At 41.2% G+C, this 11,802-nt stretch overlaps 1 protein-coding gene across 3 annotated transcripts; it reads right to left on the bottom strand.

Moving 5' to 3' along the window:
* Positions 1 to 1,344: 1,344 nt before the first annotated feature.
* LOC110627492 (uncharacterized protein At1g10890) lies at positions 1,345 to 5,052 on the bottom strand. Of its 3 annotated transcripts, none has more exons than XM_021773828.2 (5): positions 4,979 to 5,004; positions 4,755 to 4,847; positions 4,393 to 4,611; positions 3,400 to 3,619; positions 1,345 to 1,706 (listed from the first exon to the last, which is right to left on the bottom strand). In XM_021773828.2, exons 1-5 carry the CDS (start codon positions 4,987 to 4,989, stop codon positions 1,443 to 1,445), a joined length of 807 nt encoding a protein of 268 aa, XP_021629520.1. In that variant the 5' UTR covers positions 4,990 to 5,004; the 3' UTR covers positions 1,345 to 1,442. The 3 variants fall into 3 exon arrangements, with proteins under 3 accessions (XP_021629520.1, XP_021629519.1, XP_021629521.1); XM_021773827.2 differs by having other exon boundaries at positions 4,961 to 5,004; XM_021773829.2 differs by having other exon boundaries at positions 4,755 to 5,052.
* Between the last annotated feature and the right edge of the window lie 6,750 nt (positions 5,053 to 11,802).

The raw sequence follows: 11,802 nt of genomic DNA on the forward strand, positions 1-11,802 counted from the left end.
TTTTTGTTCTTTTTTTAGAAAATCTTGAAAAGTCCATTTTCTCCCTTATGATAAGATCTTTTTCTCTTTGGAATCTAACATGCATTGAGTGCAATTGGTGAAAATTCATACGAGGTGATTCTTTCTTCCGACTCTAAAAGCTTTGTCTCCTCTTTCATGTCGTTTTCTTGTCTTCCCTGCCCAGGACTTCTTCCCTTTGTATGGAGCCGTTGGCCTGCCCTCCCCATTGCTAAATATGGGTTGCATATGCTTTTATTTTTCTATTTATTTTCTTTTGTTGTAGATTTGATGGTTCACTTTATTTTCTTTTGTTGTAAATTTGATGGTTACTTGTGAGGGTTTCCATAAGGATATATTTGTTTTTATCCCTCCTTGCACTTATCGCGTAGATTTGAGCTAACGGACGGTAAATATTATGTTTTGGAGGTTAATTAGTTCATGGTCTCTTGTTTCTTGCATGGTTTTCTATCAAAGGATAGAGGAGATTTTCTTCCCATAGCTTGAGAAAGGAGACTGGACTCGTTGATTTGTTTTCATGTGTTGAAGCATCAATCGCTGTTTGTAGGAGCTTAAATAGGATTTGGATCTATTTTTGCCGTGTGGAAAGTTGCTGTTATATAATATTAATGTTGAGTATCTCAGGGTCTTTGTTGTTTGCATGACTGGATGGTATACTTTAAAGGAGCAATAGGCATCACGGTTTGAGCTATGCTCTTCATCCTCTCCTTTGGCTAGATGACAATTTGTTTGGTTGTGCTTTATGGTTCAAGGGCTTTGAAGCTTCGGATCTATTTTGAGAGATTAATTTGGATTAATTTAAGTGCTTCAGTTTGTTTTCTTTTCATTGTGTTTTCTTTTCATTGGAGACCATCTCCTTCATAGCCATGTGATTCCTACGGCGAGGATAGACTCAGCCTTCTTCTCTCCTCAACAACCATTAAGGTTTCTAGTTTATGGGCCGAGAGTTTCATAATTGTTGTTGGATGGACCAGGTTTCAGTAGATTATTTTTTCCTAAAAGCCTGTCTTAATACTTGTAATGGCTTAGAGCCCTTATTCCCTAATTAATGATATCCTTACCGTCAATTTTAAAAAATATATATTGGTGAAATTCTTAATTTGATTAATGGGAAAAAATTATTCTTTTTCTTTTTTTTTTTAAAAGAAAATTTATTAAAGGTTTTAACTTGATTAATTTAATTTTTAAAAAACAGATAGTTACTAATTAATTCTGTCCAAGTTAAACCGTAAATTAGCTAAAGTTATTTAGAAATTGTCTATTAATAACAGGAAGTTGTCTAGTTTGAATAAGGGGAAAACCAAGTTAATATGCGCTAACAGCACGAAGACATAACGAAGATTTTTACCCAATTTAAGGGGCATTCTGTAAAATGCCTTAGTTTTATGGTCAAAATTCAAAGCGACTAAGGCTTTTAGAAATTGTTATAAACCAATGCCAAAAGGCAGCTTCTGCTTAGATTTATTCTTACTCGGCGTTTTTATGCGATTAGCCTGTTCTTCTTCCTCTTCCAGTTTTTTTCTTCTGGCAGCTTCTTCTTTTTGCCTCTGAATGAGCTCCAATTCACGGAACCGTTCCTCCTCTTTTCGCTGCAGCTCTAGAGCTTCTCTTCGCTGTGCTTCTTCTACCCTCCTCCTATTCTCTTCCAGCATCTTGTCTAGCTCTTCTCTTTCTTTTCGAGCTTGTTCCTGGAGAGGTAATAAAGACATTGGGGCAGTTATGAACCACATTCAAACTGCATTCAGAAAAGAAACACAAACCCTCCATTTGGCGTGATTCGTTTGTCATGATTTAGCAAAAAATAAATTCTTACAAAATCATGCAAGATTTATATTTCTCCTAAAATGAATATTTTTTAAATTAAAAAGAATTAAATTCTTTTATAAGAGAATAGTTAAAAAAGAAATTAATTGAATTGAATTCTTCCAAAATTTGGGAAAAGGATTTTAGCAAGAAATATATTTACAACTCAAATTCATTCATTTTCACAAGAAGAAACTTTCAACCATATCAAATTTCATTGAGATGAGAGATGAAGGCAAGAGAGAACAACTATTTAAAATAAATATTAGTGATGCAGTTTTCCATCTGTCACACAAGGCAGGTAAGTCCATGTATCAGATGGTAATTTCTCAGTAGATGCAAGAGCTCAAGTTCTTCCACCAGATAGTTGAGTGCAACAGCTAAGGTTCTGAAAGCAAAGAAGCTCTTAACTTTACATCCATATGGGTAGACCCAGCCACCAGGCTGGTTGCAATTTGGTTCTGGTTCATGAAGGTATGAACCTGACCCAGCCCAGTAAAACCTCAAAGGTTGCCGATTCTGCTGATAGTTTAAATCCAGTGGTCCAGTTTCTTTTAGCATTTTTTAAAAAAATTTTAAATATGCAATCCAGTCTGGATTCTGGGTTAGTTCAGTCACAGTTCAACTCAACCCTGGATTTGACTGTTTTTGGTTCCAACCCGAGGTCTATATGTGGGCATAGAACGTATAATCAATTTTATGTTGTACGAGTCCAGTCCAAACATAGTGACATAGGACAGCTAGCAAGTTTTCCTAATTAGGAGTCGTTGGCTTTGGAAGGTAGAAAAAAAGTAGGAATATCTATGGGCTAATAGGGTTTGAAAAATGAGGATGATTTGGAAGCAACACAGAGCGATAGAGCAAACCCTAGAGGATTGGCACAGCCAAAAAAGAAAAAGAGGCAGGATTGACACATCAAACAGCATAATACCTGTCAATACTGATCTGAAGTAATGGATATTATTTAGGTTAGGTTTGACACAAGGGAATGTGGACATCAATCAAATCAAAATTAACTTGGAATGTTTAAGAAATTTGATGAGATTTTAATATTCACAAACGTAATCCTTAGGCACCACACCCAAGCTTCAAACATCACACCTAGAATTATATTGTGTCCAACATCTTAAATAATGAAATTGCTGTAGATTGATATCAATTTGGCAGGCTCAAAACTCCCTTCCCATTATCTTGTATAACAAGTTTGAAACGTGTCTTTGAAGCTATCTTGGCCTTACCCATTATAAATATAAAACATCACCCTCCAAGATTCAGCCACATCTCAGATTTCTCTGGCTTACATCCAATAAAATTGAACAGTTTGTATATCTTCAGTTCATATGAGATATGATCTGATTTGGTCATGCATAATAAACAATTGCATGAGCCTATATTATCTTACACCTATATTATTATTATTTATCTCAAGTGTCCAATTCCAATCACCAGAAACTAATTTCCTGAAGGGAAGGTAAGACGTCACCTACTACTAATGCCTTATCATAGCAATTAACTATTATCCAGTTTATATCAAGAAAACAAACAAGTGATCAGTAAGACTCAGTTCAAGATTCAAACCTCTTTTCGTCTTGCCTCAGAAAGAGCAACTTCCTTCTCCTTTTCCAGTTGAGCTACAACATCATCAAACAATTTCTTTTGACCTTCTTCTATTCGCCTCTCTATTTCTAGCTTGACTTTCTCTGAATTTAACCTCTCTTCCACATTTTTCCGAATTGCTTCCTCCAATCTCTTTGCAGTCTCCTCTTCTAATAGTCTCAGTTCTGCTTCATGTTGAAGCCTGATAGCATGTGCAAAAAATTAAGCACTAAGATAAGATTAAAAAGCAAAGATCCTTTTTGAAGCCAGAGTGAAGCAACAACAAATTGGCAAAGTAAACTTAAGCCCTGTTTGGGTCAAATAAACTACAGAGGTAGAATTCATTTGGAGATGAATTTTTGTATTTGGTATAATACAACTTAAAAATTTCATATTCATTGGAGTAATTCATCAATCATCTCATCTGCGGACTTTCTATATATTAAATCAGAGGGAAATTAAGTCATTTTCTAAATTTTGATAATCATATTAGCACCACTAGACTCTTTGTTTTTAACATTGCAACCAAACACTGAAAAGTAATTATTTTCTTAAAAAACAATTTCCTTGGAAAAAATATAAAATTATTCTCCCCGAAACAAATGAAGCCTTAAAACACTATGTACACTCCAGATTGTCAGGTATTTGCAGCCTTCAAAATTTCGTTTTTATGGAATAAAAATCTCAGCAGAGCTCTCTCAGTTTTCACTCTCATGTGTGAGTATGTGGTTTTGTGAGCTTCAGGCTGCCTCAATAATTATTTTGTATACAAATATGTTGTGAATTTAAGAATATGATGAAGCTGAAAACCATGGAAAATAGGACAATTCTATCCAGAATAAATTCAAACCGCTTAACCTGGTTGATTGCATGTACAATAAATTCTCATACAAATAAACAGAAATAGGGATTTAGAAAAAAAAAGTTTCAAATAGGTTGCTCCCCAAAATTAATACTCGGTTGCAAAAAGATTACCTTTTTTTCTCTTCCTCCTCTTTCTTTAGTTTCTCAGTGGCATTTTTGCGTTCCGAAGAAGCAAGACTTGGGGTCGGAGACCTGGGTAGAGGAGAGAATGAACCACTCTTACTTCTGTGCCTCCTACGTCGTCTAGGTGTTGGAGATGGACTCTTACGGCGTCTATAACTCGGCGAACGACTTCTACGATGTCGTGGAGAATCAGAACGACTTCTTCTCCTGCATCAATTTGCAATACCTAACAAATATCAGTCTTGTTCGATGACTCTCTGCATATATGCAAATTTGAAGCACAAACATTGCATAAATTTACAACTAAATATGCAAATTTATAGGCATCCAACCAAAAGAATAAACAATACCTAGAATAAGAATTGGAATACAGGGAGCGGCTTCTATCCCTTTTGCTTCTTCTGCTATGCCGATGATCCACAGACGACGGAGAGTATCTCCTCCTGTACGACGGGGACCCCATATCTCATAACCGATAAAATTTAGGCCATAGTCGCCGAAACTAGCATTTTTCAGAAAACTAATTCACAAGAAAATGTGGTGTGACCTCTTTTACCAGAGAGCCGAAGCGAACCTTGGGGCCATGGAAGACGACGCCACGGGCCAGTTTTGATCCGGTTTCAAGCTGGAACAGAGGGTTCGTAGCATTTGGGTTTGAAACAGTTTCGATTCAAAACGATTTTGATTTGAAAATAGTTATGATTCAAAGCGGCTCCTATTCGGTTTCATTTTTTAATTTTGATTCCGGTTCACTACCGATTTAAATCCTTTTAAAACTACAACAAAAGTAATATTTTATATATGAGAGTACATAAGTTTATAAAATTTGAAAACACTTAAATTCATTTATATTTAATTTATTTAAAATTACGACCCTTATATCTATTATAGCCATCAATTATAAATATTATAAATATTTATAATATCTTAATGAATAAATATTAAAAATTAGCGAATTGAGATTTAAATATTTTTTCAAATAAAAAATAAAGAATTAGAAAATTTAAATTATAATAAATGAAAACCGCTTCCGTCACAAAAAACTGGTGTCCTATTTCGGCATATAATTTCTGACGTAAAAACTGTCAAGTCTATTATCCATATTACCACTGGTTTCCAATTTCGACTAAACAGTTTCGATCAATTTCGGCTAAACAGTTTCGATCGTAAAATTTGCTAAGTCTATCACACATGCTATCATCGATGCTCGATTTCGACAAAACCGCTTCTGTCGTAAAAAGTATCAAGTCTATCACCCATGCTATCACCAATGTCCGATTTCGGCAAAACTGCTTGCATTACAAATCCTGTCAAGTCTATCACCCATACTACTACCGGTATCCGATTTCGGCAGAACTGCTTTTATCTCAAAAACTGCCAAGTCTATGACCTATGCTACAACCAGTGCCTGATTTCGACAGAATCCTTTCCGTCGTAAAAATTGTCAAATCTATAATCCATACTACAACTGGTGCCCGATTTCAGCATAACAGCTTTCGCCGCAAAAACTGCCAAGTCATTACACATGCTACTACCGGTACCTGATTTCAGCATAATTGCTTTCGTCGCAAAAACTGCCAAGTCTATCACCCATGCCACCATCGATGCCCGGTTTCGGCAAAACAGCTTCCGTCGCAAAAGCTGCAAAGTCTATCACCCATACTACTGTCGGTGTCCAGTTTCGGCATAACAACTTCTGTCGTAAAAATTGCCAAGTCTATCACCCATGCTTCCATCGGCGCCTGATTTCAGCATAATTGCTTTCGTCGCAAAAAGGGCCAAGTCTATCACCCATGCTACCATCGGTGCCGGTTTCGGCAAAACATCTTCCGTCGCAAAAACTGTCAAGTCTATCACCCATACTACTGTCGGTGCCCAGTTTCGGCATAACTACTTCCGTCGCAAAAACTGTCAAGTCTATCACCCATGCTTCCACCGGCGCCTGATTTCAGCATAATTGCTTCCGTCGCAAAAACTGCTAAGTTTATCAACAATGCTATCGTTGATGCCTGATTTCAGCATAACAGCTTCCATTGCAAAAATTGCTAAGTCTAACACCCATGCTACCGTAGGTGCCCGATTTCGATATATAGCTTCTGTCACAAAAACTGTATAGTCTATCACCTATGCTACTCTCGATGCCCGATTTCGACAGAATCGCTTCTGTCGTAAAAACTGTCAAGTCTATCTCTCATGCTACCACCGGTGCCAATTTCGGCAGAATTGGTTTCATCGCAAAAATTGCCAAGTCTATCACCATGCTAAAGCCGGTACCCGATTTCGACAGAATCACTTTCGTCGCAAAAATTGCAAAGTTTATCTCCCATGTTACCACCGATGCCCAATTTCGACAGAACCGCTTCCATTGCAAAAATTGCCAAGTCTATCACCCTTGAAACAACTGGTGCCCGATTTCGGCATAACAGCTTTCGTCGTAAAAACTGCCAAGTCTACCATCCAAGCTACCACTGGTTTCCAATTTCGGCTAAACAGCTTCAATAGCAAAAATTGCCAAAGTCTATCACGCATGCTACCACCGTTGCTCGATTTCGGCAGAATCACTTCCATCGCAAAAAGTGCCAAGTCGATCACCCATACTACGACCAATGCCCGATTTTGGCAAAACTACTTCTATCGCTAAAACTGTTAAGTCTATCACCCATGCTACTGTTGGTGCCCGATTTCGGCATAATAGCTTCCATCGCAAAAACTGCTAAGTCTATCACCTATGCTAACACCAATGTCCGATTTTGGTGCTTCCATCGCAAAAATTGCCAAGTCTATCACCCATGCTACCACCGGTGCCCGATTTCAGCATAATTGCTTCCGTTGCAAAAATTACCAAGTCTGTCACCTAAGCTACAACCGGTGCCCGATTTTGGCATAACAATTTCCATCGCAAAAACTGCCAAGTCCACCACCCATGCTACCACCGGTCCCTAATTTCAACATAATTGCTTTTGTCGCAAAAACTGCTAAGTCTATCACCCATGCTATCTTTGGTGCCCGGTTTCGGCATAGCAACATCTGTCACAAAAACTGCCAAGTCTATCACCCATGCTACCGTCGGTGCCCGATTTCTACATAATAGCTTACGTCGCAAAAACTGCCAAGTCTATCACCCATGCTACCACTGGTGCTCAATTTCAGTAGAACCGCTTCCGTCGCAAGAAGTGCTAAGAGTATCACCCATGCTACCACTAATGCCCGATTTGAGTAGAACTGCTTCTGTCGCAAATTTGCCAAGTCTATCTCCCATGCAATCACCGATGTCCGATTTCGGCAGAACTGCTTCCGTCGCAAAAACTACCAAGTCTATCACCCATGCTACCACCGGTGCCCGATGTAATACCCGGCTCATTCAGGCATCGGAAATTCCTACCGTCCGGTGGAATCTCGGATGTCGGACCCTTTGCCAAGGGTTAAGCAAGGGTTTAGCAAAGGTTTTCAAAAGGCTTTTTTTACATGTTTCATGGTTTTAAAGGGAAATGAATTGAGTTTGAAAAGGAAAAGACCAAGGAGGCGTTTGCCAGGTTCGGCCGCCGAAAGTGAGGTTCGGCCGCCGAACATGGAAAGGTTTCGGGAGTGCTTTTGGCCTCCGAAAGCCTTGTTTGAACGAGCTCAGGTTCGGCCGCCGAACATGCATGAGTTTAGGGGGCACGTTAGGCTGCCGAAGGTCTTCGACCAAGCCACCTATAAAGGGCCCTCAGATCGGAAATGGGTGAGTTTTCTCCCCATTCTCGAGCTCAGGTGAGTTTATGCCTTCCTTTGGTCGTTTTCGTGTTTTCTCTACCCATCTCTCAAGTTTTTCATGATTTCTACCCTTGTGTTTGAAGATTTAAAGCTTAAAAGGAGTTTTGGGAGCTTGGAGCTTTTGGAGCTTGGATTCTCCACACCTCCGAGTTAGGGGTCACACCACCCTCGATCTTCAAGAGGTAAGTGTAGATCCTTGCTTCCCTAGTGTTTTCATGAAGTTTTATGAAGTTTTTGATGGTTGAGTATGGGTAGATATGCATGTTTAGGTTTATGTGGGTTTTATGCCCAATGTATGTTATGTGATGTTTTTGTTGAGGAGTTTATGTTAGTTTATGCTCCTTTATGCTTGTGGGAGTGAGTATGCATGATTGGGAGAGAGTATGTGAGGATTTGGGTATATATTGAGTTTGGTTTTTGGCTTGGCAGAATCGGACCTGTCGTCCAGAGGGGACCAGGTTCGGCCGCCGAAAGGAGTTTCGGCCGCCGAACCTGCATGGGAGGCAGTCTTTAGGCTGCCGAACGTGCCCCCGAAGGAGGGACTTTCGGATCTGTCCAAGGGTTTCGGCCGCCGAACCTGCCGCCGAACCTACCCGAGTTTCGTCTCTGGAAGGGACTTTCGGCCGCCGAAGGTGCCGCCGAAAGTGCCCTGTCCAGCCGTTTCTTGGGTGTTTTCCATGCATGTTTAAGTGATGTTTAGAGGGGTTTTTGGGGAGTTGTTTATGAGTTGTTAGAATGTGTTTGGCACCTCATTCGAGTCCACCTGTGTAGGATCGGACCCGAGAGACCGAGGAGGCCAGTAGTGTTAGCAGTTGCAGAGTCAGTCAGCGTCTGCCAGGAGGTGAGTAGAACTAAACTTAATCTTTTATGCACAAAATCTAATGCCTAAAGCATGTTCATGCATCATGATTATATGTAGTAGGTTGATTGCACTAGTTTCACGAATATGACGCATTGCATTATTTGATGTTGATGGAGGAAGGGTGGACCGAGGCGACTTCAATAGCCCATATCTGTCACGAGTCTTGTCTTAGTCCTTTGAGAGCCGGACAAGTACATGTAGGAAAGTCCATGTGAGCTCTCTGTGGACCAGACACCATGTCATGTATGTTACAGGCCTATGTGAGCTCCTATGGGGGAGCCGGGCACCGACAGAGGGATTTTTGATGTCATGTCCATCCTCTGAGAGGAAAGATGCATGCAAAAAGACAGACTCTCAGAAACCAGGGTCCGTGGGGAATAAATATTGCATGAGCCCCGAGACGGACAAGATTATGTGATTTCTCTGTGTTATGATGCATTTCATGAAAGCATGTAATTAATGAACTGTTTTCTCTGTTTCTACTCACTGGGCTTTTTAGCTCATCCCTTTCCCCTAATCCCAGTTTTGCAGGCTTGAGAGAGTTCAGAGGCAGCAGGGTAAAGTCAAGTCGTATGTATATGTAATAGTTTATGTTGCAGTCTAGTAGTTCTAGAAGTGGACATGTAATATAAGTTGATGTAATGTAATTTGAGATAATGTGTGTAACTGATAGTAGAGTTTATGTTTATGGATTAGAGTGTGCTTGGCCCTATAGACTGGTTAATCCCTGTTGATGCATGGTTATGTAATGTTTTTATGTTGAGTTGAGAACCAGGCTTGTTGTATGTAATGTTGACCCAGCTAGAGCATTTGATGAGGGCTCTAGCATGGGGAAGTTTATGTTCACAGTTACGTTGTAGCATACGGATCAAGCTTGGTGTATGTTCAGTTTTACAGGTTTTATGTTAAAGTTTTGATCATGTGTGGGATTTGACCAGGTGATAGTATGTATGTTTGGCTTGCTACGGGTCCCGGCGGCCTTAAGCCGATCTGGATCCTAGCGCCGGTGGCGGTTCGGGCCGTTACAGAGGGGTATCGGTTTCCGGGTCGTTACAGAATGGTATCAGAGCTTTGGGCCTCAAGAGTACGGTGTTTTGAGCAAGGATGCTCAGGGATGAAGGTATCCCACATCGGAAAGAGGTTAGCTTAGAGGTCGTAGAAGGGCAAGCACAATAAGAAAGATTCAGAGTAAGATCATGTCCACTAGGATAGGATGTTGAGTCCTGTCTTGCATGTTGATGTGTAATGCCATGATTTTATGCATGTGCATTAATGTTATGTATGGTATGCTATGTATGTATGTATGACATGTATGTAGGTTCATGTGTTTTCATATGAACCGTATGATGCTAATGATTGTTTGATTGCTTGTGTGTTGTTCTTCAGAGGAGCCAGAATGCGAGGTGCTCGTCGATCTGTGGAATCGACTGGAGTTCCATCTGAGAGGGAAGGTATGGACACCTTTCCCCCTGCTCTGCCAAGAGCGCAGTCGTGGGGAGTCAGCAGATGGGGAACATCAAGGGACCCTGGACGGTCTTTTGATGCAAGCAGAGAAGCAATGGCTCTAAGAAGGACGTCAGCTAGTATGAGGGAAGTAGAGATGGATGTTCAGAGAAGAGATTTCAGTTTGGGAATCAGAGTATCAGAAGAAGGTATGGGAGATTCTCAGGAGGATGCTCAGACTCAGGATTCCAGAATTTCAGGTTCAGGAGGGATTGATCCCTCCACTCTGAGTACAGCCGCCACTAGAAGAGCGAAGTGGGGCAGAACCCTTAGGGGTAAGAAGAAGAAGTTTTGGCAAAATTTGAAGGCTAGTTTGAGTTTTGGTGGTTCGAGCTCTGGCTCAGGCAGTTCAAGGTGCTTGAGGTGCGGAAGGCCGCACAAAGGAGTCTGTCGGGTTGGGACGACAGCTTGTTTTAGGTGTGGACAGGAAGGACACATAGCACGTGAGTGTCCTACTGTGCCCCGGTTAGCACAGTCTCAGCCAGTAGCTCCAGCCGTGTTTCAGGTTAGTGGGCGAGGCAGAGGAAGAGGGTCAGCCCCTCATTTCTCAGGTTCCCGTGGAGAAGGTCCGTCAGCTCCAGCTCGGATCTTCACCCAAGCTCAGCAGGAGGCAGACACATCGAACATGGTGGTGTCAGGTACGCTCACTTTTGAATGTTTTGATGTGTATGTTTTCGTGAACCCTGGAGTTTCTCTTTCTTTAGTTGCTCTAGGAGCCGTCGAGAGGTTGAGTTGATAGCTTCTGGGCTAGAGTGTTCTCTTTGGGATTCGTAGACCCGAGTGTGATCCATCTGTGGCAGAGTCAGTCTGCCGGTCCAGTTCCGTGTCAGTTGAGGGTAGATGCCTTCCACTCGACTTTGAGGTCCTAGACTTGATTGTCTGGACGTCAATCGAGGGATGGATTTGGTTTTTCTACTCGTGGTGCTATCTTGGTCTGCAGAGACGAGGTAGTCAGGTTCAGAGGATAGGATGGGTCAGAGGTAGTCTTCTGAGGGGACACAGTAGGGATGCCTAGAGGTTTGATGTCGGCCTGTCAGGTTCGTAGGGTACGTAGGAGGGGTTGTCGGAGGGTTCTAGCTCTTGTTTGAGAGTTTAGCAGTCAGGTCAGAGAACCAGCCTCAGTGCCAGTTGTAGAGAGAGAGAGTCTTAGATGTTTTCCTAGGCGGGTTGTGAGGTTTACCATCTGTTAGGGAAATAGAGTTCAGCATAGGAGTGGTGTCTGGACCCAGAACCATTTCTATTCTCCCCTACAGGTTGGCGCCTGCTTAGAGAGAGGTAGT

This window comes from Manihot esculenta, chromosome 12 (assembly GCF_001659605.2).
Source record: "Manihot esculenta cultivar AM560-2 chromosome 12, M.esculenta_v8, whole genome shotgun sequence".
Lineage (NCBI taxonomy): Eukaryota > Viridiplantae > Streptophyta > Magnoliopsida > Malpighiales > Euphorbiaceae > Manihot > Manihot esculenta.